General features: G+C 41.3%; 4 protein-coding genes across 5 annotated transcripts in view; 2 read left to right on the forward strand and 2 right to left on the reverse strand.

Moving 5' to 3' along the window:
• Nucleotides 1-1,480, reverse strand: part of gramd1a (GRAM domain containing 1A) — a 38,622-nt gene extending 37,142 nt beyond the window's left edge. The window contains exon 1 of the mRNA XM_073485633.1: nucleotides 1,427-1,480. The gene's annotated coding sequence lies outside the window, so the exon portion shown is untranslated. The remainder of the gene's footprint in view (nucleotides 1-1,426) is intronic.
• Nucleotides 1,481-3,435: 1,955 nt separating this feature from the next.
• On the forward strand, nucleotides 3,436-7,128 carry LOC141011502 (sodium channel regulatory subunit beta-1). The gene is made up of 5 exons (XM_073484664.1): nucleotides 3,436-3,484; nucleotides 4,708-4,874; nucleotides 5,522-5,756; nucleotides 6,682-6,841; nucleotides 7,073-7,128. Exons 1-5 carry the CDS (start codon nucleotides 3,436-3,438, stop codon nucleotides 7,116-7,118), a joined length of 657 nt encoding a protein of 218 aa, XP_073340765.1. The 3' UTR covers nucleotides 7,119-7,128.
• A 3,521-nt stretch (nucleotides 7,129-10,649) lies between these two features.
• On the reverse strand, nucleotides 10,650-13,637 carry dnajc28 (DnaJ (Hsp40) homolog, subfamily C, member 28). Of its 2 annotated transcripts, none has more exons than XM_073485271.1 (3): nucleotides 13,580-13,637; nucleotides 13,309-13,379; nucleotides 10,650-12,565 (listed from the first exon to the last, which is right to left on the reverse strand). In XM_073485271.1, the coding sequence occupies exon 3, from the start codon at nucleotides 12,550-12,552 to the stop codon at nucleotides 11,392-11,394; it is 1,161 nt and encodes a 386-aa protein (XP_073341372.1). In that variant the 5' UTR covers nucleotides 12,553-12,565; nucleotides 13,309-13,379; nucleotides 13,580-13,637; the 3' UTR covers nucleotides 10,650-11,391. The 2 variants fall into 2 exon arrangements, with proteins under 2 accessions (XP_073341372.1, XP_073341371.1); XM_073485270.1 differs by having other exon boundaries at nucleotides 13,309-13,382; nucleotides 13,580-13,631.
• Nucleotides 13,638-21,281: 7,644 nt separating this feature from the next.
• The window catches only part of LOC141011765 (uncharacterized), a 30,166-nt gene continuing 26,007 nt past the window's right edge, over nucleotides 21,282-25,440 (forward strand). Inside the window, exons 1-3 of the mRNA XM_073485032.1 lie at nucleotides 21,282-21,475; nucleotides 21,785-21,828; nucleotides 22,052-22,340. Coding sequence (XP_073341133.1) covers nucleotides 21,292-21,475; nucleotides 21,785-21,828; nucleotides 22,052-22,340 — 517 coding nt within the window. The 5' untranslated portion in view covers nucleotides 21,282-21,291. The remainder of the gene's footprint in view (nucleotides 21,476-21,784; nucleotides 21,829-22,051; nucleotides 22,341-25,440) is intronic.

Raw genomic sequence — 25,440 nt, forward strand, 5'->3', positions numbered from 1 at the left:
AACAACTAAGGACATTGCTGAGGCTAATTGGAAAAAGGCTTCAATTTGCTAGGGAGCATAAAGATTGGACTCTGGAGCAATGGAAAAAGGTAATGTGGTCTGATGAGTCTGGATTTACCCTTTTCCAGAGTGATGGGACCCGTGGTTGCTTCAGTTGGTCAGGTCTAGGTTCAGCAATGTAATGTGCCCAAAAAAAATGTGGTCAGCTGACTACCTGAATATACTGAATGTCCAGGTTTTTCCATCAATGGATTTTTTCTTCTCTGATGGCACGGGCATATTCCAAGATGACAATGCCACAATTCATCGGGCTCAAATTGTGAGAGAGTGGTTCAGGGAGCATGAGACATTATTTTATCACATGGATTGGCCACCACAGAGTCCAGACCCCATTGAGAATCTCTGGGGTGTGCTGGAGAAGACTTGACGCAGCAGCCCGACTCTCCCATCATCAATACAAGATCTTAGCGAAAAATTAATGCAACTCTGGACAGAAATAAATGTTGTGACATTGCATAAGCTTATCAAAAGTTGCCATGGAGAATGCATGCTGTAATAAAAAGCTGAAGGCGGACCAACGAAATATTAGAGTGTGGACTCTTTTTTTTTTTTTTTTTTTTTTTTGGCCGGGCAGTGTCGGTTCAAAATGTACTATTATACGATTATTTTTATTCATGATTCATTTTTTAATCATTTAAAAATGTATTGTATTTTTTAGGATTAATAGAAAATATATTTAATGTGAAAACTATCCATCAAAGTTTCCTAAAGCTCTGGTGGATTTAACCTCCTGAGCCCTGAATGTCCCTTTTAATTAAGTATCCGCTTGTTCAATACACATCTTTTATTCTATGTGATGCTTATATTAAGAAATATACTAAAACTGAGGATGGCCATAATTTTAATGGCTGCAATGTCACCTCAAAATTAAATAAGCAAAATGTCTAGTATATATTTTATGCAAAAGTCGGCAAAATTTAGTTTGATATTTGGAATTTGAGATTCTGACTAGAATTCAAATGTTTGTTTGTTTTTTATAAAAAAAAAATAAACAAACAAACAAACACTTATTGTCTGAACAACATCCAGTTACATCAACGATATCTGAAAAGAACCCAACTGTTTTAGTGTAGTACTGTAGGAAGTACTACTTCAACTTTCATCTCATTTGCATGTTTCAATCTTATTTCCATAATGTTGTTGAGCGCTCAATACACCAGACTTTTTTTAAAATACACATGAGGGCAGATGTCATCACACTGAAACAACTAAACTTCAGAAGCTGTAAACGGATACATTTACAGCCCTGATGGAAACAAAGTCAGAGTTATCATTTAACTTTTTGTTAAAGGAATATAAATTATTCAACAACATATAGGCCTATCCTGGAAATCCGCACGTTTAACTGTAATGAGTTTGCCCTTACCTGTCTTTCAGTTTCAATCTTCAGCCAGCAATTGCTTTTCTATCCTTTCAGTTCAATGGCACAGCATCACAATGACTTGGCAATTTTTAAATTCTCCATAGGTTTACCAGGCATCCTCTGCCTTCTCACCCCCTGTGACCGCCTCCTGCAATCAACACTTCGGTGGCTCCTCTTCAAAACAGAGAGCCGAGGTCTGTGTTACATATGCAGCCCGGCGAGAAACTGCTCCAGGAAACAGGGAGTTGTGTTGCTGTGCGCCTCTGGCTGCTGAATCGGGGGACTGGAAACTCGACCTGCGCTAAAAATAAAAAAACATCACCAGCAGAGCTAGAAAGGAGGTGTGTCACTTACTGTGTAAATGCGTGTGTACAGAGAGCGCACACACACACACACACACACTCACACAGGGTTTATCATATGTCAACATTTCCTTGAAGTGTCCCCCCCGTGTGTGTGTGTCACCCCAAGGTCTTTCTCTCACCCTCTCCTCGTCACATGTGTGTAATGTTCAAGATTGCTCTTGCTGATTTTTTTATTGTCATTATCATTCACGGGCTGTCACAAGGTTAAAAGAGGCAAGGACCCTTATCAAGAGCTCAATGCTTCAATGTGTCATCTGGTTACATCACATGACAACAACCCTGACCTCAAACGCACACACACACACACATGCAGCACAGCACAGCTTATATCCTATCTATCTTCCCCTGTACACTGTATATCTTCTCTTGTTTGTACGACCTCAACGTGGGACATGTTTAATTCCACTTGACATGTGACAAGGCATTCCCCTTTAAAAGGAAAAAGAAACAACTCATTGCATTCATCACGTCAACACGCTGGCTGTAGCGACCACGTGGATGTTCTTTGTCGCTCTGGTCAGCGCGCAAGTTGAGGCCTTCAGTCACCATCTGTTTTGTCAGCCTTGACTTTAGTTGCCTTGTTTTTCTGACGGACCCGACTGGCATTGATTGGCTCTCAGACCCTCGATGACAGACCAAAACCGATAAGAAGAGAGGAAAATGTGGCCTTTTCTAGATTTATTATCTGAACAAGAGGGAAGTGTGTGAAATGAGAGGGTAAATGATTTACTGATTTATCATTTATGAGCATAGTTTGCAGCAACACACCTTCATATCGAGAGGAAAATAACAGAACAACAAATTCATGCAAATACCGTGTATGGTTCATAAAACAGGAGCGATACAGAAGGAATAATAAGGAATGTCAATCGTCAGTTTAGCACATAATGTACAGGGATAATAGATTATAATTGGGGTGGATGAAAGGAAAAACCAAGAAGCCGACAAGGAAACAGACCATAAAATGTAACTTACATTTGTATAATTAAGCGGGGTTCTGTAGCTGACCTCTGACCTGTGGAGAGGGGCAGGAGAGCAGAGCGTTTATTTACAGACGAAGAGTCGTATTGCATTAAAACAAACATATGTATAGCTATCCCTTTAAGCTCCGCTGTAAGCGTGTGTTTGTCTGAAAGGATTTGCTTAACAAAACATGTCAGCTCTTGTTTTTGCATGCCAGACCTGCTGCTCTCTTTTTATTAAAGAACGAATATAAAAGCCACTATATACAACAGTATGATTTTAAGATATACACTCATAACAGATCAGAAAACTTTTACAGTAATGCAACACGAATAAAACAAAGAAAGTCTTCCATTGAGCCAACTTCGTAAATCAGAGGAAACATGGCTGCAGTCTTGCTTCAGACAGTCATGCTGTGTGGTTATGGATCAGGTCTCATCATCTCAGGTTTCCTGCCGGCTTTCAACGCTTACAACGTCCAACTCTCCTGGATTCACACACTCTAAATTTAGCTGCCTTAAAGTCAGACGGGACTGCAGGGGAGATTTAAAAGTACTAAGCAGAAACTTTGAGTCAAGTTTTTGTCGTACACATTCTGTGTTCTGAGGCTTTTAGTCTTTTTTGGCTCATGTGAAATGGAGGTTTGTTGAACTAATGGACTGACAGTCTGGATTTAAGGGCGGCATGTTTGTGATGAAGGACATGGGATTAATCAGGAATCAACAGGCGTTATGTCAGTAATGTCAGCTTAATCGCTGCAGATATATCTCCGCAGGTTTACGTCAAGGAAAGCTCAGTAATTTCTTCAACATCTGGCCGTAAGTTGCTCCAGCAGAAATGATAAGCCACTTGTCTCTTTTAGTTGTCCTCAGTTTTTTCGGTAAGTCCAAAATCTTTCATTTCTGTACCTTTGATTTTGATGTTGGTGGTGAAGTTGCATGTTTTAAAGAAAGTTTTTCTTCTTTCTTCTCCGAGTCCTCAGTGATTTCTCATGAAATACAGTTCTCAGAATAAAAAAATAGGGCTATTTGAATCACTGTCAGGGACCTCATGAATTAACTATAAACAAATTACTAAACACATTTTTAAACAGATGAGTGGTTACATCTGATCAGTGTACATTCATTTTTAATTGTAAAAACTCTTAAATGTGAAAATGTCGTAATAGATATGTGAATATATAAACTTTTATTTTAAAGTAAATCATAAACATTCTTGATACGTCCACTGTACCTGCCTTTCACAAAGCACTTAATAAGAGTGTCATAGCTGGGCGTAATTCACATGTTCTTGGATATAAATTTTTAAGTGTTACATTAAATAAACTCTAAGTCTGTGGTGTTGCAGTACTGGAGATCGGTCTGTTTTTGAAGGTCTCGGTCTCACCTTGGAATCGACTTCATTTTAGCTCAGTCTTGTCTCGGTCTCCATTCGATTGCTGATAAAATCAATTAAATTAAAAGTATGTCACTCTCGCTCTGATGCAATCTGCAAAGCAACTAGTAACTTAAGTTATCACATTAAAGTAATGGAGTAAAAAGTACAATATCTGCCTCCAAAACGTAGTGGAGTAGAAGTGTAAAGTAGCAGAAAACCTCAAAATTGAGGACCAGCCCTTTAACTTCATCAGAACCTCATCAGAGAAAAAGAAATCTGTTATTACTGTGACACATGAATTATATCCAAAACTAGTTATTGTGGCTGATGAATCATCCCAAAGTCTTAATGCCATTGTATGTCCCATGTAAAGCATTTTTAATTGCTTTGTTGCTGAAAGGTGCAACACAAATAAACCTGCCTCCTAAGATCTTTAAACAGAAATCATTCTTAAACCTTCATTATGTTAAAAAACACATATGCAGCATACATGTTTAACAAATGCACAATACTGAAAGCTCTCCTCTCCTCTCCTCTCCTCTTCTTCTCTTCCTTCCCCTCTCTGTTTTCCTCTCGCAGTGTCCCAGTGTCACAGTGGCTGTTCGGAGGTGGACTCCCTGACTGAAGCCGTGGCAGGAGAAGGATTCCTGCTGGGCTGCATCTCCTGCAAAAGAAGAGAGGAGGTGTCAGCCCGAGCCACCGTGGACTGGCACTTCAAACCGCCGGGAGAGGAGGAGTTCAGACATGTGAGTGTCTCTGCATTTTCATGACTGAATAAACTGATTTAACAAACTTGTTTATATTAGGTGGACCCTGCCACCTTTCTAGCGACAAACAGAAATCCAAAAAATAAATATTTCTGATTTTGTATTATTAACTCATTAATATTGTAAATATTAAAATTCTGAGTTTGAATTTTTTTCTTCAAAACTACACAGTGCCCATTTAAATCTGGTCAGGGTTTGTGATTGAAAGGGACTTTATTTTGGAGTCTGCAGTCCGTCATTAAATATAAGAAAAACATATTTACTTTGTTTTATTTACTAACTTTAGTGTTTCTGATTCATATTAATATTCATATGTATAAAGAACAAAAAACATTTAACTCACTTTATCCACTGAGTGACTAGAGGCAATTTATCCTCCTTTAAACTACTTTTTACATATATGTAGTGGTTCTCCCCAAAACCTGTTTAACACACTAATGTGTCAAATTACCCTTTAAGTACAGAACTTGGGTAAATGTACTTAGTTACATTCCACCACTGCTAGTACTGAATGGTATTTTTAGAGCAGGACACTTACAGATAGATATACATGCTCTACCCTTTCCTGGATTAAAAGAATATTAAAATCATCCTATTTGTTTCCTTTTTGTCCTCCTTGCTCTCAGATTTTCCACTATGACTATCCCAGTGCCAACATCCTCCATGAAGATTTCAGCAACCGCCTGGAGTGGCATGGGACGCTAAACAGCGACATTCAGACAGGAGCCATTTACATTCATAACGTCACCTTCAATGACACGGGGACGTACCTCTGCGAGATCCACCGCACCCTCTTCCTGTCGCAGTACGATGAGCACGTCTCTGTGGAGAAGGAGGTGGAGCTCAGCGTGGTGGCTGTAGGTAAGGTGGGGTGCACCTGAGAAAAGGCTGGTACGAAGCACTCAGATCCCTCAGTACTTATACAACTATGTAAAAGTACTCTGTTACAAGTAAAAGTACTTCATTTAAAATCCTACTTCAATAAAATACACAAGTAAAATCAGCAAGACATGCATTAAAGCCACATTAGGTAGCAATTTTTTTTCCCTCTGAGGGCAACACGACTGTCGTAAATACAAATCTAGAGGTGGAAAGTAACAAAGTACAAATACTTTGTTGCTGTACTTAAGTAGATTTTCAGGTATCTGTACTTTACTTGAGTAGGCTATCTATTTTTCTGATGACTTTTTAATGTCCCTCCCTCCATTTTAACACAAATATCTGTACTTCCTACTCCTTACATTTTTAAAACAGGCTTGTTACGTTAGTTTTAATGCATTTGAGGGGAAACTATTTCCACTATATCCATTATGTTTATTTTGCGTCATCACACGCCACCTTCCCAGCATCACAAGACTGATTTCAACCTGTCAGTAGTATCAGTACATTTATGAATTGTGACCCCGGGAGAAATCCAAAGAGTGTAATGAAAATTGGGGGACTCCTGGGAATATCGTGAGGGTTGGCAAGTATGGGTCAAGTTGAAGTTTTCTTGTGGCCACAGTCTAACTGCAGTTCAAGGACATTCGCATCTTAATTCAGCCGTGGTTGATCAGCTGTGAATGCATGTCATGAATGAAAGAAAAAACATTTTTACTTTAACTCGTATTTTTATCAGAAGTCAACTGTGGCTCTGCCCGTTCAGGCTTTGTCCCAACCACCTTTTCTGACCTTTAGTGCAGCTTCACCTTCAGAAGTCTGTTGAGCATCTGCACAGAGAACACAGTCTTAACCCTGGTGGACACGCTTCCTCTATAATGCCACATTGTCCGTTCCTCTTTCCCAGCCAATCGGGAGCTGACAGCGGTGATCGCAGAGATAATGATGTACGTGCTGATCGTGGTCCTGCAGCTGTGGCTCATTGTGATTCTGGTCTACTGTTACAAGAAGATTTCAGCGGAGCACGAAGCTCGGGAGGCCCGTAAAGCCCTCAAGGCTCAGGCAGAGTGAGTCATTTGTCTTTTATTAATTTATTAATGTTTAATTTAGGATTAATCTCCAAGCCTTTGACCTACCGCCTGGGGTCACTTTTCTTTGATAATGCCATGCTATTTGTGAAATTTCCTTCACAAACAACAGTGAGGTTTAAATAAAGCAAGCAAAGTTTTGAAGCTGCATTACGACTCTCTTCCTGCTGTGTCTCACATCTAAATAATTCACCTTCTCTGTATTTCCAGGCTGTTAGAATCAAAAGACAACTGTGACGGGGTGCAGCTAGAGTAACATTACCGGTGAGTTAGATTTATCTTTCAAACCACAGATTTACAACATCTTTTGTAGGAAAATGTGATAATACGACACATCTGAAAGCATGTCTCACTCTCTGAACTTCCATTCTGTATCCACCAGGTAAGAAGATTGTCTCAGCGAGAGTCAAGCTTGACTCCTGATTCTGCTGAAGACACAATTACTGTTGGTTGATTCAAAAGCTGATGGTGCAGAAGGCAGCAGGCAGGGCAGATTTCTTTTAAAGATTTCCTTTCTGTGAAATGTGCTGTCTAAGGTCTCCTGTGGGACTACTACATGCTTGAAAGTTTGTAGATCTGTAAATAGGGCTCTCAGTGTAGGGAATCCAGTGAATGATTAGTTTTTGCTGTTGAAAAATCTATTAGTTATTTCATATATTTATTTTTAGTCTATAAAATGTAAGATTGGAAATATTTTTTATCTAAGTTTGAAAGTACGTTTGCATAAAGTCCAAACAACAACAAAAAAATCTTGTTTTTATTTTGCCACAATTTGAAAATTACAGGTAACCATTTAGACTTATTTTGACCAAGTTAGCAAACCAAATGGGAGTTCTTCAATTTAATTCAAAGGAACAGTTCATCCAAAAATGAAGGTTCAGTCATTATCTGCTCACCCTCATGCCAATGGAAGGACGTGTAAGGTTTTTGTAGTCCACAAAACATTTCTGGAGCGTCACAGCAAAACAGCATTGCAGCATTCTCCTAAACAACTGAAGTAGATGGGGACTTGTTTTAAAACATAAAAAACAGCTGGGAAAAAAACTAAATTGTGAAGATTTTCGACTTCAAAACAGGTGTGAATGGTGTCTTTTAAAGTAAATTTTTGATCTCGGATTTCTGGACACTTGGGTTACGCCAGACAAGCTGCATGGAGCCATGCATGTTTTTCTTTGGAAAATGCTGCAACGCTGTTTTGCTGTGAAGCTCCAGAAATGTTTTATGGACGACAAAACTACACCTGACTTTCCACCTGAATGGGGGTGAGTAGACAATGACCTAATTTTCATTTTTGGGTGAACTGCTCCTTTAAATTTCATTTAATATGTCCCTCAAGGTATCTGAGAAGTCTTAATAATTTGAGATCTTAACGTAAAATTTTAATGTGAATCATGTTGAAATCACTCCCGATCCAGCTTTAGTGAATGTTTAGCAGAAGCAGCATGTCTGTTCTAAATCTAAACTTATCTGTTTGTTCCAGTTCACATTTGTACAAGTTTGTCAAGGAAAATAAAGTAAAAGCTTTTGTATATCATCTGTTGTCCACTGCATTTTCTCTGTTCACACTTAAACACATAAACTCATGACTCCATCAGTGTTATCTTTGACAGTAATCATGTGTTTTCTGGATGTTACATGTGCAAATACTGTGGAATTAGTTTTTAAAAATATACTTATTTTGGAGAAAACACCGTCGATCTCTTGAACAAACTTTGCCCTGCCAATTCTTCTACAGAATATGAGAACACAAGTCTGCATAAATCTTTCTTAAATACCACTTTATTGTAGGTTTCAGGCAACACATACACATACACACACACACACACACACACACCGGTGAGTTATAGGACATTTAGAGGTGATTGTGCTGTAACTCAATCTAGTCTGAGCGGCGCTGCAGACTGTCTAAACTACCTCCGGTCTGAAAGCAGCTTTGTTCTCCTGCATGCGCCTACTCCTACTGCAAAATGTGAACACTAGACCACAAAACCGACCACATACACTCCTCAGAAACTGAGTATAAACACCAGTATTGAGTCACAAAAGAAGATCGAAACAGTATCTACAGGTAATTCTTAATTTTTGTCCCCTTGTGCAGAATTGGGAACAAAAAGATGTTCTATTCAACAACATATTCAACATATTTTTCTTATGATTTTCAAGACATATTGAGGTCTTATATAAAGACACTATCCTAACACTAAACTCACCTGCTGTAAAGTCTTCATCTCAGCCGATTTCACCAGTAGTAGGACTGCAGTTTAAGTCATGCCTCACTATACGGAGCTTTTGACCTTGCCCTGTGACCTCCTCCTTTCATTAAACGTGTTGACATGTTGAACATGCTGGATATCTCTTCCGCGTGAAAGCATGAGCATGAAGGAGGGCACATTACGACCAAGAGAAGGGGGTGTGTGTACGCCGTTCTTTATTCTAGGTGAAGTCTAGTCCTGCTGGAGACACCAGTCTTGAAATGATCGATGTCTGTTGATGCCAATGACAGCGAGAACTGATTCCACATCCTTGAAAGGTAGGCTCATCTTTCTACTGCACAAAGCTTGAATAATGGTAGATATCATGAGCAGGATGAGCAGTTTCTAAATAACTTCACCTTCACACTCATTACACCAGATCTAACTCTGAAAGGTCAGCCATAAGAAAAATGAGTGTGCGCAGCCTTCAAGTTCAAGTTTGTTGGGTAGGAGTCACAGAAGAATTTCCAATGTGTACTTTTAACATACATTCAAAAAAATATGTGTGCATAAAACACATCTACTTCGGTTGTTGAGGAGAATGCTGCAACACTGTTTTGCTGTAATGCTCCAGAAATGTTTTGTGGACTACAAAACTTCACCCAACTTTCAATCAGCATGGGAGTGAGTGAGAAGATACTGACTGAATTTTCATTTTGGGGTGAACTTGTCCTTAAAAGCCAATGTTTGAGGCAAAGTGTTTTTGGAGCGTTTGAAGACACATTAAAGAGCTTAATACACATTTATAAACTCTGGCAAAAAATGAGTATCCTAAAATTTCTCCTTACATCCTTCTTGTGGATTAAACAGATTTATTTTCTCACATTCTGACTTATCATGCTTCTTACTTAGCTCCTCAATCTTTTTTTATTGTTTTAATATATTCTATTAAAAGAAAACAAGTTTAATCTTTTATATCTTATCTCCAAATTTGAATTTACTGCTTCTGCTTGTTCATCTGTTTCCTCTTGGGTAGTTGTAAGCAGGTAAGAAGGAATATATAAATCTTAAATTTGTCTCATTATGTGAGATGATTCTTTTTCTCCTCTGCCTCCTCAGTTGCAGTTTGCTTTGTGTCCAGCAGAGGGCAACCATGTCACACATCAACACCACTGAGCTGCAGTCGCTCCTGCTCTCCTTCCTGCAGCACTGCCTCAACAGCACAAGTATACTGTCTCCACCGATACCTCAGAACTACACCACCCAGCAGGCTGTGCCCCACGTGGCCGGAGCCAGGGCCAATGCTCAGTCTCAGGGCATGATGTACATCTTTCTGGTGGTTGGCATGTTCAGCTTCTTCACATTCGGCATCATGCTCAGCTACATTCGCTCCAAGAAGCTGGAAAGCTCTCACGATCCATACCACCAGTACATTGCCCATGACTGGACCACGGTGGTGACTCCGTCCAGGGTCGTCGCTCAGGCTCTGCACAGGGATGAGGGAGGTAACGGAGCCAGAAGCAAGGAGCCCATCGTCATCTGCAACCCTGCAACACTGGAGCAGCTGCCAGACTAGAATGAGACATTTCCCAGACTGAAAATGTTAACCTCTGTAACACTTTTTATTAACTTTTAATGTCACATAGCAGCCAAAAGTTACAGTGTGTCAGATCAGTAATTTCACAGAAACAACTTGTTTTATAGATATGCTTCATGTTGTTATCTTTGTTATCAGCACATGCAGTTCCCAACACTTACAGTCAAACAGCCAGGATTGCTCAATACTGTTCTTCCACTAACAGCCGAGGATAATCCTTCAAATTTTGGACAATAACCATGAAATAATTTAAAGGGTAACTTCACCAATTTTACACATTCAAGTGTGTTTACAGGTCTTGAAAGGAAAAAAGTAGTATAAAGGTTTTTGTGGCTCTAGAGGAAGCTGCAACTGTCCATAATGAGTCCAACACCTATGTTATAGGTAGTACAATGCTAGACCAGTGGACTGCTTTTCATAACCTGCCGCCTACGTTACCCACAATGCAATTTAGCAACTGAGTGACATCACTGGAGGTAATTTAACAGATTGCATGCAGCTTCCTCTGGAGCCACAAATAGCTTTTTACTACTTTTGTCACATATGCAGCAGTACTCCTCACACTTTAATGTGTAAAATTGGTGGAGTTACCCTTTAAGTGTCATCATTGTCTCTAACTGTATATAAGTGGGTGAACGAGTCTGTTTGAAATATCGCTCTATTAACTGCAATGATTGGTTCAAGTGAAAAATAATAAATATTGATCTAAAATACATCTCCGTTCACTTAGATTCAGAGTTTTAGAGTTTCAACCAGCGCAAACTCTTCATCCAAGACATCAGGCCTTGTTTGGTATTTTTTGTCTTAGTTAGTGCGTTGGCTCTTTTTTTGTCTTCCTTCCGCCTCTCTCTTTCCTTCTCTCTCTCTCTCTGCTGCTCCAGTCTGCGTTGGTGGGCTCCTTTCACAGCACGCTCAATCTCTCGTGACAAACTGAAGTGAACCATTTGCATTTTGAGCATCGGCACAACCAGGTTGTAATTGTCCACCATCTTGTTGAGTTTCACCAGCTCCTCCTCTACAGATGCACACAGCTGCTCCCATTGGCTGCTCTCTTTCGGGCTCATGGGGTCACTGAGTCTGGCCCTCCCCTCCAATAACCGCTTTCGGATATGAGCTGTGGTCTCTCGGATGTCGCGGTGTGTGACGACCCACGGTGGCTGGTAACCATTGTCTATGAGGATGCGGTTGAGGTTGTGGGTCATAGGATCAGCATATGGATTGTGCTCAAACTTATTAAGAGGCTTTCCAGCTCCACTCAGGTTCCTGAAGTCTCCCCGGGCCATGGACTCCTGGATCAGGTCCTCCACAAGCCGCTCCACAGCCTGGGTGATTTTGATCTTTCGGCTGCGCTGACGCATGTCCCGTTCCACCAGCGCCCCCTCTGCAGCAGCTGCCCTCTCGTGCTCCCTCTGCCGGTAGTTCAAAACCTGCTCAGACGCCCGGTCAACTCGAACCTGCCGGTACTGACGCTCACGCTGGCTGGGCGTACCTGAACCCACACCTTCATAACTGAGGTACTGTCTGTGTGCAAGTGCTGTACCTCTGGACTCCTCATCATCCACTTCCTTCCCTCCATCAGGTTGCTTGGTCTTGCTCTGATGTGCCAGCACAGCCCGGTAGGCCTCCTCAACCCGAGCAAACAGCACTGCATCTGAAGTCGGAGCCCCAGAGTCCGGGTGGTAGAGCTTGGCTAGGCGCAAGTAAGCCTCTTTCACCTGCACGGGACTGCTGTGTCCCTCGTCAGGAAGTTGGAGAAGCCTGTAGCTCTCTTGCAGGCTGCGACTGAGCTGGGGACCGGAGCTGAGCGTTCTGAGCAACAGGGACTGTCGAGACAAGACCAGCAGAAAACGGCCATGGCAGAAGTCGGTGCGGGAAACCAGGAGTTGGAAAGTGCAACTCATTTCTGGCACAGTACTGTGGAATCAAAAACCAAAGATATCACATAAACAATCGCTCAAGTTAATCTTTTTTGTTTCTTCTCAGACTGCATCTTGTGCTTATGATTTTCAACTGACACATTTCTGATCGCGACAATGCGTGAAATCAATCTTGCATAGCCTGAAGCATCTGCGTTGCATCAGCAAGTCTTAGTCTTGCTAGACTGAGAGTGGCAAGTAAAATTAAGTAGAGTAGAGCAACAATCATAAATTACCCCAAACATTGTTTCCTGCATTATAATCACTACAAAGAAAGAGGTTTTCATAATGCCACGTATCAGGCAAAATATATCCGTGATAGGTCAATATTGGCCAATAATATCTGCTGACTGATATATCGGTCAGGCTCTAATGTTAAGTATTTATTTTGAGCTGTTGAAGAGAGCAAAGGGGTCTTCAAGACTCTAACAAAAACAGTGGGATTGAGAGACAAAGCTGCAGAAAGAGCTCATTTTGAGCATATAAACAGTTACAGTAGTTAGTTGACAGAATGAGCAAACTCATTTTTAGTTTTATATCACTGGAAATGAGCTGCTTAATGTGTCAAGTCAATATCACAGTCCACAATGTGCCTTTACAATCTGCACAGCATGTTACAGCTTCAATCCTTAGACCCTCATAAACTTTATCAGTACAGTTAAGCAGCAGTGTCATGAAAGGTCAATAACAGAGCTGAAGCTAAACTACATAAGACCAACTGTCACAAATCACCGTACATACCTGCTTTAGGTATATTTTCCTCACAACTTCACCCCTGTTGGTCATCGGGAGCCACAAATCCACATCAACACCTGCTGTAGGACATAAAAATGGGGTCAAGTTTGAAGGCTGATTTACTGCTAACTAGCTAATGCTGCGCTACGTTATCAGAATAATCACATTTCCGGAACAACACATTTAAAGCCAGTGAAAACTGAAGACTACCCCATAAAGACACAAGTTAACATTAGATGACAAGCAAGTTTAAAGCCTAAAGAAAAAGTCAGGTCACCTATCAGCGTTTGGTTTGTTGTTGTTACGTCTTCTTCTTCTTCTTCTTCTTCTTCTTCTTCGCCTGCTACTGATTCTTCTTCTTCTTTTGTTTTAATGGCGGATTGCGACCGATGACTCTCAAGGTGCATAGCGCCACCTACTGGACAGGAGTACGTAGTAAAGGACACTATTTTGTTTCCCCCTCTTATTGTAGACAGATACACGGACAATGCAAAACAAAAATAAACAAAGACAAAGTAACAATAAAAATAACAATAATAATAATAATGATAATACATTAAATAAATAGATTGGCTTGGATACTGTCAATTTTCTTATGAATATGGAATTTCCCCCCAAAATTACATTTTTTTAAATTACTTTACATCATAGAGAAAAATATTATTTCTTCTTCTTTTTTTTCTTCCTTATTTCTCCACAGTTGTGTTTCTGCCCTCTGTCATCCATCTATGTTGTATCGAGCAACAACTACAACAACCTTTGGAAGAAATGTGTGCTTACTGACACAACTGATTATATGATTATAAAGGGCCTATATAATCATATAATCAGCTATGTCAATAGTCTAAATCATAGGCTAATGAATATGCAATTGTTCTCATAAGGCATATTACCTGGACGTATTGATCACTGATGGTTTTCTGTTCCAACAAGGACACTTTTAAAGGTCAAAAGAAATTGAGGATTACAAAAACATGCATCCTTAGCTGAAAGTGTGATTGTTGTCCCTGAGATCAACATGAAAGGAAGCTCACCACATTGAAATTGCCTGTGTTGGTGGAACATGAGTGCCTTACCACTCCAGGAGGGCACTGTTCTCATGGTCCAAAAAACACAGCTGAAAAAAAACGTGGGAACGTGCCCTCTATGGTTCCCATCAATTAGAAAAAAACGCGATAACGTGCCCTCTAGGGTTCCCATCAATTAGAAAAAACGCGATAATGTGCCCTCTAGGGTTCCCAACAATTAGAAAAAACGCGATAACTTGCCCTCTATGGTTCCCTTCAATTAGAAAAAACGCGATGACGTGCCCTCTATGGTTCCCATCAATTAGACAAATTCCCTTCCAGTGGAAAAAACTTGATATTGTGCCATCTAGTGTGCTTTTCCAGGGGAGAAAACATTAGAAATTCCCCTTTCAATTGTCCTTCCAGTGGAAAAAACGTGATAACGGGCTGTCTAGGGTGTACTTTCAGTAGAAAAACAAGATAAAGTACCTTCTCGGGTTTCCTTCCAATCAAATATACTTACTAGGCTACTCATATTTTATTACAGAGGTGCAGTAGTTATAATCATATAATAACATTATTTAATCTTTACCAGGGTTTGTAACTGCTGTTTCAGTATAAATGTATCATGACTGTCTGCGGGCTGGTGCCCCTCCAGTACAGCTGGTGCCCTTTTTATTTTTTCGCCCTCAAACATCCTGAGTCCGCCACTGTGTAGTGGCTACCATCAGCCACTTCTACACAGTCAAAGATAAAACAGCGACTACATTTATTACTGTACTGTGTTACTGTACACATGCACCTTTATCTTGCTGTGTATATAAACTGTCCAGAGTTTGTGCAGTAAACTGGGATCTGGTTTTATGATTAATGAGGGAGGTGACCTGACTGTGAACAGACTGAAGAAGAGAGAGACACTAGGTGAGTTTTATTTCCAGTCCAGGTTGAAGACTTCTCGTTAACACCGGAGAGCAGAGCTGCTTCACGTTTAAACTACCGCAGTAAAGCCCGCCTCCACTCCGAAAACCCCGGTCAAACTAGCCCCCAGTAATTCTGTGGTGCCTGTTTATACTACATATTACGGTAATGCAGTCCAAGAACAGAATTCAAAATAAAAGCACAGACCTATGAACGCAATTTCACATTCATTCATTCAGTCATTCTGCTCATTAATTGTTGAATTGATTGAACGATTATTTGATTGATTGACATTGAAGCCTTAGCAGATGGAGGCCATGGCAATTAATCAGTGTGAATAATTAGTCCAACGTAAAAATAAACACAATATCAGGAGCTTCTGATGAGGAATTTCAAAATAAAAGCCAATTTAATGGTCAAATATTTTCAATATTTCCATGTGAATTCAGCTTGACATTAAAAAGAAACTACCTGTTTCCACAGACTAATTTTACTTCAGACTGATAGTACCCCACCTCAGAGACTCACTCATGTAATATCAGGAAGTTCTGATGTGGACTTTCAAAATTAAAGCCCTCTGAAATTTGAAATATTTGAAATATTTTCCCCAAATTCAGATTGACATTAAAAGGAAACTCCCTGTTTCCACAGACTAATTTCATTTCAGACTGATAGTACTCCACCTCAGAGACTCACTCATATAATATCAGGAAGTTCTGATGTGGAATTTCAAAATTAAAGCCATCTAAAATGTCAAATATTTATAATATTTCTCTCTTAATACAGATTGATATTGGGAGGAAATGACCTGTTTCCACAGACTAATTTCATTTCAGACTGATAGTACTCCACCTCAGAGTTACACTCAGGTAGTAAGAGGTCACATTTAAGGTCTCAAAATGACATTTTATACATCTCATCTCATAAAAACAGTACTTATGGAGTATGATCCCCCTTGGTCTATGTATAAAAATTCTTTGCAAATTGACGATCTAATCAAGATATTAGTGGGCTTTAATTTTGAAAGTCCACATCAGAACTTCCTGATATTACCTGAGTGTAACTCTGAGGTGGAGTACTATCAGTCTGAACTGAAATTAGTCTGTGCAAACAGGTAGTTTCCACCCAATATCAATCTGAATTAAGAGAGAAATATTATAAATACTTGACATTTTAGAGGGCTTTAATTTTGAAAGTCCACATCAGAACTTCCTGATACTATACGAGTGAGTCTCTGAGGTGGAGTACTGTCAGTGTTTCTAGTTGTGGGCTTGACCGCAGTGTTTAACTGTTTAAATAAAACGTTGAGCGGTTTTCTTCAATTTAACAGCAGTGGACGGACTTCAGCTCAAACTACTGAAGCTACTTTAAGGTAATAAACCACAACATTTGTATTACTTTGACTGTCAGAGCTCTGCCTCCTCCTCACAGCAGTCTGACACTAGTGAGACAGTTTAGAGGAGCTGACACTTTGCTAACAGACGGTGACAGCTGCTTTAACAAGATGGTTGAGTTGTTGTTGTGTTTAGGAAGACGACAACTAACGTGAATAGTGTCTGTGTGTGTGTGTGTGTGTGTGTGTGTGTGTGTGTGTGTGTGTGTGAGACAGAGAGAGAGAGAGAGAGAGAGAGAGAGACAGAGAGGGTAAAACGGCCATGCTAGCTCAATTAGCCTAGCATTGATGAGAAAGTAGCAGCAGCACAGAGCTGTCCTGTCTGCTGGAGGTTTCCAGGAGACTCTGAATGTGAGAAATGTACTTTTCATTACTTCCTCTGTTAGTTTTTAGAAGTAACTATTATAATAATCAGCAGAAGTGCCAAATATTCTCCTGTTTAAGCTTCTCCACTGACAGGATTTGCTGCTTTTCTCTTTCATATCACTTGAAATTAAATATTTTTGCTATTTGGACAAATGTTTTTGCCCTTAGGAAATCAAAATTGCCATTTTTCACAGTTTTCTGACAGATTTTTGACTGAACAAGTATCAACTGATCAATCAATAATCAGCAGAACAATCTACAATGAAAATAATAACCACATGCAGCCCTTCTTTAATCACGTGTCCTATCTGACTGATCTGACTTAAGTAACTGTGTCTTTAGTTCAGGTTACAATAGTTAAAAATGAGTTTACTACACTACAACAAACTGCTTTGTACCTTTATGGTGGATCAAAGATGTGCATCATTATGAGCCATGTACTATTTTGTTCTGGTGCCTTTATAAACGGTTTCTCATTGACACATTCCTTTGTGCAAATTTAAATGGTTTTTGAGATAAATATGAGATAACAGAGGTATGCAGAAAGTTAAAGAGCAGTACATTGTTCTGAAGTCTACATTTTTCTTAAACTCTTTGCAGCTGCTTGATCCTCAGCGGCAGCGACTGATGTAAATACAATGGCAGAAGGTAGGTGCACAGGTATTATATATACAGTCATCTCACTAAATGTCTGTTACTCACTGAGTTCAGGTTGTCGACAACAAGCCAAATTTAAACAGAGAATCTGACTGTAAAACTTATTTCCAAGTTCAGTCAGTCAAGTTTTTATCTCCAATAGATGATGTACAGTAGAACAGAAGACTGGAAGAGAATACAACTTTATTTTACATCAAAGAAGGCATTTGTTTGTTGCATGTGTGAAAACAGAGTTCATAGTACTTTTTAAAGACAGATCCATTGTAAAACAGTTTTAATTTTCCCTAATTTTGTTTCAGCTGCAGGACCCTCAACTGGAGGAGCTGGTGTAGATACCAAACCAGACGGTAGGTGTACAGCTAGTATGAGGTCTCCTCTGTAAATTGAGTTTGTTCAACATAAGAGTTCAGGTTCATGAAAGTAACAGTGGCCGCTGATAAATGCTACTTTTAAGGAGATATGCTTTATTGCTTTCTCACCCAGAGCTGTATTAGAAGACCTGTTTAAGTATGTATGTGAGTCAGTTTCCATGCTGGACAAATTTCAGACATTACATTTTGTGTGTGTTTGTGTGTGTGCAGACTTGTGTGTATAATAGCCTGTTTATAAATATAGATGTTATAGCAATTCATGATGTATTGTTGTAAGCTTGGGAACCCCTGTTTATCATGTTTTGTTTTTTAATATTTGATGATCATCTAAACTTTGATACAGAAAGTAGAAGTTAGATAGTCTCTTGTAATAAAACCTGTATATTAAGTGGCTTCATGTTGTCTTCAAATCCAATCAGTCATTGTAGAATAATTTTTACCTTCTTTCCTCAGATGAACACTTTGTGGATAAACATCAATCTGAGCTGATCAAGAGAGTGAGCAATGTTCAACCCATTTTGGATGAGCTCCTCCTCCAAAATGTCATCCAACAAGAGAGTTATGATAAAGTCAAGACTCTGCCCACTGCTGAGGAGAAGATGAGGGAGCTCATCAGTGGGCCCCTGAAATCCAGTGGAGTTCAAGGAAAAGATCTCTTCTATGATATCCTGATTGAAAATCAGCCACTTCTTATACAAGACCTCATCAGAATGGATGCTGAAGTGAGTAAATCTTAGTTATATAAATCATTATATTGGCAGTGTGGATAGTTTAGGTTGGGTCTCTCATGTAATCACTGTTTTAGGGGGTGAAATGGTGAACACAACTGAAGATCAAATTTTAAGTGAATATGATGCAAATTTTATAAAACTGCACAGTATATTGTTTCAGCATCGACATCACAATGTGTGCAATAGTCACATTGCAGGACATGTGATGTCAGCGAATGAACTGAAACACTTCCTGCTACAGCTTTTTTGTGGCTTGATACTAAAGGAAAAGTCACATGGATCTTATTTTCCATAAACTAATCTACAAGAGAAGTCTGCCTGATAGAGCACCATCTACTCTGATTTAAGGGTTCTTGGATATGAAGAGTTTGTTGCTTGTGATTGACATGTGGGCTTTAAGTCGCCAGTGTTTTTTGGTCAGTGGAGGAGAGATACGCCAGGTTTCCTGGGCATCAGATCATGTTGTAAAGTGGTGTCATTGCAGCCAGCTCATGGTAAAACTTGAGCCTTGCTTCCCCTGTCTGCCTGGAGCAGACTTTTGAGTTGTCTTTCTTTTTGTGGCTGAACTGGATGGAAACTGAACTGTATTGGGGTTGTTGGACGCAGCATTTACCAACATTTACCACCATTTTAAGGGACTGAACTCTGTGATGAGTCTTTCACTCCGCCACACTCACAGCCACACCTGTACTGAATTGACTTGTTGTCTTTTTGTTGTTGCAGTGCTGGTATTTGACTGCTAATTGATATTTGCTTTATTGTTTTGTGTTGTTTTATTTAATTTTAATTTCATAATATTTTATCATTTTATAACTCCTGTACTTTTTTATTTCACAAAATATATTGCTGAAAGAAAAAAAATCCAATACAGTGCAGCTCTAATTTTAAATATAAGTCAAATTTAAAACATATATATATATATTTCTTCTGTCCCCTTTGTTTAGTTTGGTTGTGAAATAAGTTCAGAGTCTACTCTACTGTGCAGCAGGCAGATTATTTTCAAACTAATATGAATGGTTTTAATAATGCTCAAAATCATCTGCTGAGTGTTCATTTCAGTTTAATCTATTTAGTGACCCACTGTGTGGAGGAATTAAAAATCTGCCTTTACAGAACAAACATCAGTGTGTAATTGTGATGTTTAAATAAGAAAAGCCAAATGTCAGTAAGTTTCCAGTCATGGTAGTAGATCACACAAACACCTTACATCCTGTACTGCATATACTGATATGATGTTATGTCCTTTTCATTTTCCAGGTGGAAAACGTGTCCACTAAGAAGAGGCTTTGTGAAACATTGAATGATTTGAGTTCTGAGGAGCTTGAAGAATTCAAGTCACTCATTGAGTTGGAGAAACGTTTCCCACTTTTCTCAATTAATCAACTGAAAGTGACAAACACACAGGACATCGTGGAGCTGATGGTGGAGACGTACAGTGTCACACAGTGTTCATGGTTGACCAGACATGTTTTAGAGAAGATGAACAGGACTGATCTGGTGCAGAGATTGATAGACACCAGCCCAGGAACCAAAGGTAAAGCAAAAAGGACAGAAATATGTGAAAAACATCAAACTGTCACACACTCACATGCAGCTCATATGTTTTATATTGTATTATGTATAGATACAAGAACAATTGGAAAATGGGGTAATATGTATAAAAAGCTTGTATTTTATATGTTCATAATTCTGGTGTTAAATCAATTACTAATAAGTGTTTTTTGATTTCTTCTCTCCTAAGAGAAACATCGGCCTTTACTGATGCAGAGAGTGAGTATGTCACATCACTCAGACTTCACACAGTGCAGCTTTTATCCAGTGGATGAAGACTAAAAATAATTTTCATCTTGAACATTACAATTGATGATAAACACAAAATTCTTTATCTCAAACAGTTTTCTCACAGAACTGAAGCTGATCAGGCTGCATAATGTGCACATGAGGTCTGAAGCCTGAATGTTATTAAACAATAATGTTAAGAATATGTGTTATATCTACATCTAAGGAAATATAATGTAATTTTTTTGTTTTTCTAACTTTGACAAAAAAAACTTTTTTATATTAGAAGAAAAGATGCAATTGAGGTAATAAAAGCAGCTCTGTTGTTAAATCAGGAGACTCATACAGGTTTTATAACACAGACTGTAAAAGAGTTACACCCAGGCAGTGAAATAAAGTCATGAATCTTCTCATGAAAATAAAATACAGTTTGTAAACAGAACAAAAAAACAGGTAAAGGTGATCAACTGGACAATTTATCCACTGTATCGTTACTTTTTTTATATGGCTGATGCTCTCTTACCACATCCACATTTCTAAAGCACAGACACTGATGAGATTAGAAAAGAAAAATCTGTAATCATCCTTGCTGAGAAACTGTACTTTTATCTCATGAACATTTTCTCTGAATTTATCAGGTGGAAATGATGGAGTCTGTCAGAAAGCTGCTTTTAGAAACACTGACAGATTTGAGTGAAGCAGAGCTTAAGACGTTCAAGAGAACCCTGCGTCCAGTTTACCACCAGGGACACTCATCTGTCCTATTGATGCAGCAGAAAGCAAAATACATCCCATCAGGCCTGCTGGATAAAGCAGACAAGCAGGGCACAGTGTGTTTAATGGTGCAGTCCTATGGCCAACAGTCTGTGGAGAGGGCCAAAGAGATTTTAAAGACAATGAAAAGGACTGATCTGGTGCAGAGGTTGTCAGACAGCAGCTCAAGACCCAAAAGTAAGACAATAAAGACCAGACATGTTTATAATACATGTCCTCTTCTCTTTACATTTTGAATAAAATAATGTGTGTTGTAGAGAAAACAAACATAAATCATAAATATATTTTAGGATTAATTATTATTAAAATCATTTCAGGAGAGGGAGAAAAATATCTGAAAAGTTTGATGTAACTTTTGATGAGCTTTGAGTTTAATTTTATGTTGAGTGTTTTGTTTTGAAATCTTTTCTACAAAGCAGTCATGCCCGATGTATAATTAACAACAATAATTATTTTTAATTCCTTTTATTCTTTGTTTCTCTTCAGAAAAACTCTCTGTGAATAAACACCAGTCTGCACTGTTCAAAAAAGTGAGTAATATCATATCTGACCATGCAGAGTACAGTTTTTATTCAGTGAGATTCAGGTTTAAAATTAACTCAACATTAATGATGATTATTAAACCAAACATGAATTACATTTGATGTTTCTCACAGAACTGAAGCTGAGATGACACTGAACTCAGTACTGATCTTATATAAAACACATCTTAAAAGAAATAACGTTTTCTCTATGAACATGTATATTTTCCAGGCTGCAACGATGGGGGCTGTTAAAGAGCTGCTTTTGGAAACACTCTATGATCTGAGTTATGAGGAGCAAAAGACCTTCACATGGTTTCTGCAGTTCACGTTCTTCCAGAGGAGCCTTCCACAGAGTCCCTGGATCAGACTGCAGAAGGAAGACATGGTAGAGTCCCTGGTGGATGTGATGGTGGAGAAATGCGGTCAAAAGTCTGTGGAGCTGACCAGGGAGGTTTTAATGGACATGAACCAGACTGATCTGGTGCAGAGGCTGTCAGAGACCAGCTCAGGACCCAAAGGTAAGATAGGAGGACAACTGTCACATTAATTCATAATAACAGACAAAGACACACTGTTACACAATCTTTTGATCTCTGGTGCAAAATATCAGATGATGTTTATGATATAAATCAATACAACAGCACCGTATAGACCTGCCATGACAGCAACAATACCAGAGAGTTGAATCATCACCTGTCAAACACAGTCACAACAAAAACTGAACCATAGAAACTTCACAGTTAGTTCTACGTTATCTTCAGAATAAAGGAATGACTTTTCCACTCTGTAAAATATATACTTAATTTTCCATCCATCCATCCATTATCTGCCGCTTATCCGGGGCCGGGTCGCGGGGGCAGCTGCCTGAGCAGGGACACCCAGACTTCCCTCTCCCCGGACACTTCCTCCAGCTCCTCCGGGAGGATCCCAAGGCGTTCCCAGGCCAGCCGGGCGACATAGTCACTCCAGCGTGTCCTGGGTCTTCCTCGGGGTCTCCTCCTCCCGGTGGGGCATGCCTGGAACACCTCCCGAGGGAGGCGTCCAGGGGGCATCCGATACAGATGCCCGAGCCACCTCAGCTGACTCCTTTCGATGTGGAGGAGCAGCGGTTCTACTCCGAGCTCCTCCCGTGTGACAGAGCTCCTCACCCTATCTCTAAGGGAGCGCCCTGCCACCCTGCGGAGGAAACTCATTTCGGCCGCTTGTATCCGGGATCTTATTGTTTCGGTCATGACCCAAAGTTCATGACCATAGGTGAGGGTAGGAACGTAGACTGACCGGTAAATCGAGAGCTTCGCCTTTCGGCTCAGCTCTCTCTTCACCACGACAGACCGATACAACGACCGCATTACTGCGGCCGCCGCACCGATCCGCCTGTCAATCTCACGCTCCATCCTTCCCTCACTCGTGAACAAGACCCCGAGATACTTAAACTCCTCCACTTGAGGAAGGAACTCTCCCCCAACCTGGAGGGAACAAGCCACCTTTTTCCGGTCGAGAACCATGACCTCAGACTTGGAGGTGCTGATTCTCATCCCAGCTGCTTCACACTCGGCTGCAAACCGCCCCAGAACATGCTGGAGGTCCCGGCTCGAAGGAGCCAACAAGACAACATCATCTGCGAAAAGCAGGGATGAAATCCGGTGGCTCCCGAACCAGATCCCCTCCGGCCCATGACTGCGCCTAGAAATTCTGTCCATAAAAATAATGAACAGAACCGGTGACAAAGGGCAGCCCTGCCGGAGCCCAACATGTACTGGAAACAGGTCTGACTTACTGCCGGCAATGCGAACCAAGCTCCTGCTCCGGTCGTACAGGGACCGTACAGCCCTTAGTAGAGGGCCCTCGACCCCATACTCCCGAAGCACCCCCCACAGAATGCCACGAGGGACACGGTCGAATGCCTTCTCCAAGTCCACAAAACACATGTGGACTGGTTGGGCAAACTCCCATGAACCCTCCAGCACCCTGCTGAGGGTATAGAGCTGGTCCAGTGTTCCACGGCCAGGACGAAAACCGCATTGTTCCTCCTGAATCCGAGGTTCGACTATCGGCCGAATTCTCCTCTCCAGTACCCTGGAATAGACTTTACCAGGGAGGCTGAGGAGTGTGATCCCCCGGTAGTTGGAACACAACCTCCGGTCCCCCTTTTTGAATAGAGGGACCACCACCCCGGTCTGCCAGTCCAGAGGCACTGTCCCCGACTGCCACGCGATGTTGCAGAGACGTGACAGCCCCACAACATCCAAAGACTTGAGGTACTCAGGGCGGATCTCATCCACCCCCGGTGCTTTGCCACCGGGCAGCTTCCGGACTACCTCGGTGACTTCAGCTTGGGTGATGAATGGATCAACCTCCGAGTCCCCAGCCTCTGCTTCCTCTAGGAAGACGTGTCAGTGGGATTGAGGAGATCCTCGAAGTACTCCTTCCACCGCCCGACGATATCCCCAGTCGAGGTCAACAGCTCCCCGCCTCCACCGTAAACAGTGTTGGCGGGGTGCTGCTTCCCCTTCCTAAGGCGCCAGATGGTTTGCCAGAATTTCCTCGAGGCCGACCGGTAGTCCTTCTCCATGGCCTCCCCGAACTTTTCCCAGACCCGAGTCTTTGCTTCCGCGACCGCCCGTGCTGCAGCACGCTTGGCCTGCCGATACCCGTCAGCTGCCTCAGGAGTCCCCCGAGCCAGCCAGGCTCGATAGGACTCCTTCTTCAGCTTGACAGCATCCCTTACTGTCGGTGTCCACCACCGAGTTCGGGGATTGCCGCCACGACAGGCACCGGAGACCTTACGGCCACAGCTCCGAACAGCCGCGTCAACAATGGAGGCGGAGAACAAGGCCCATTCGGACTCGATGTCCCCAGCCTCCCTCGGGATCTGGTCAAAGCTCTCCCGGAGGTGGGAGTTGTAGACCTCCCCGACAGAGGGTTCCACCAGACGTTCCCAGCAGACCCTCACAGTACATTTGGGTCTGCCAAGTCTGTCCAGCTTCCTCCCCTGCCAGCGAAACCAACTCACCACCAGGTGGTGATCAGTTGACAGCTCAGCCCCTCTCTTTACCCGAGTGTCCAAGACATAGGGCCGGAGGTCAGATGACACGACCACAAAGTCGATCATCGACCTCCGGCCTAGGGTGTCCTGGTGCCATGTGCACTGATGAACACCCTTATGCTTGAACATGGTGTTCGTTATGGACAAACTGTGACTGGCACAGAAGTCCAACAACAGAACACCGCTCGGGTTCAGATCAGGGAGGCCGTTCCTCCCAATCACACCCCTACAGGCAACACTGTCGCTGCCTACGTGAGCGTTGAAGTCCCCCAGTAGAACGATGGAGTCCCCAGTTGGAGCACTCTCCAGTACCCCTCCCAGGGACTCCAAGAAGGCCGGGTACTCTGCACTGCCGTTTGGCCCATAGGCCGAAACAACAGTGAGAGACCTATCCCCGACCTGGAGGCGCAGGGAAACGACCCTCTCGTTCACCGGGGAAAACTCCAACACATGGCGGCTGAGCTGGGGAGCTATGAGCAAGCCCACACCAGCTCGCCGCCTCTCACCGCGGGCAACTCCAGAGTAGAAGAGAGTCCAGCCTCTCTCAAGGAGTTGGGTTCCAGAGCCCAGAC

This window comes from Pagrus major, chromosome 17, assembly GCF_040436345.1.
Source record: "Pagrus major chromosome 17, Pma_NU_1.0".
Taxonomy (NCBI): Eukaryota; Metazoa; Chordata; class Actinopteri; order Spariformes; family Sparidae; genus Pagrus; species Pagrus major.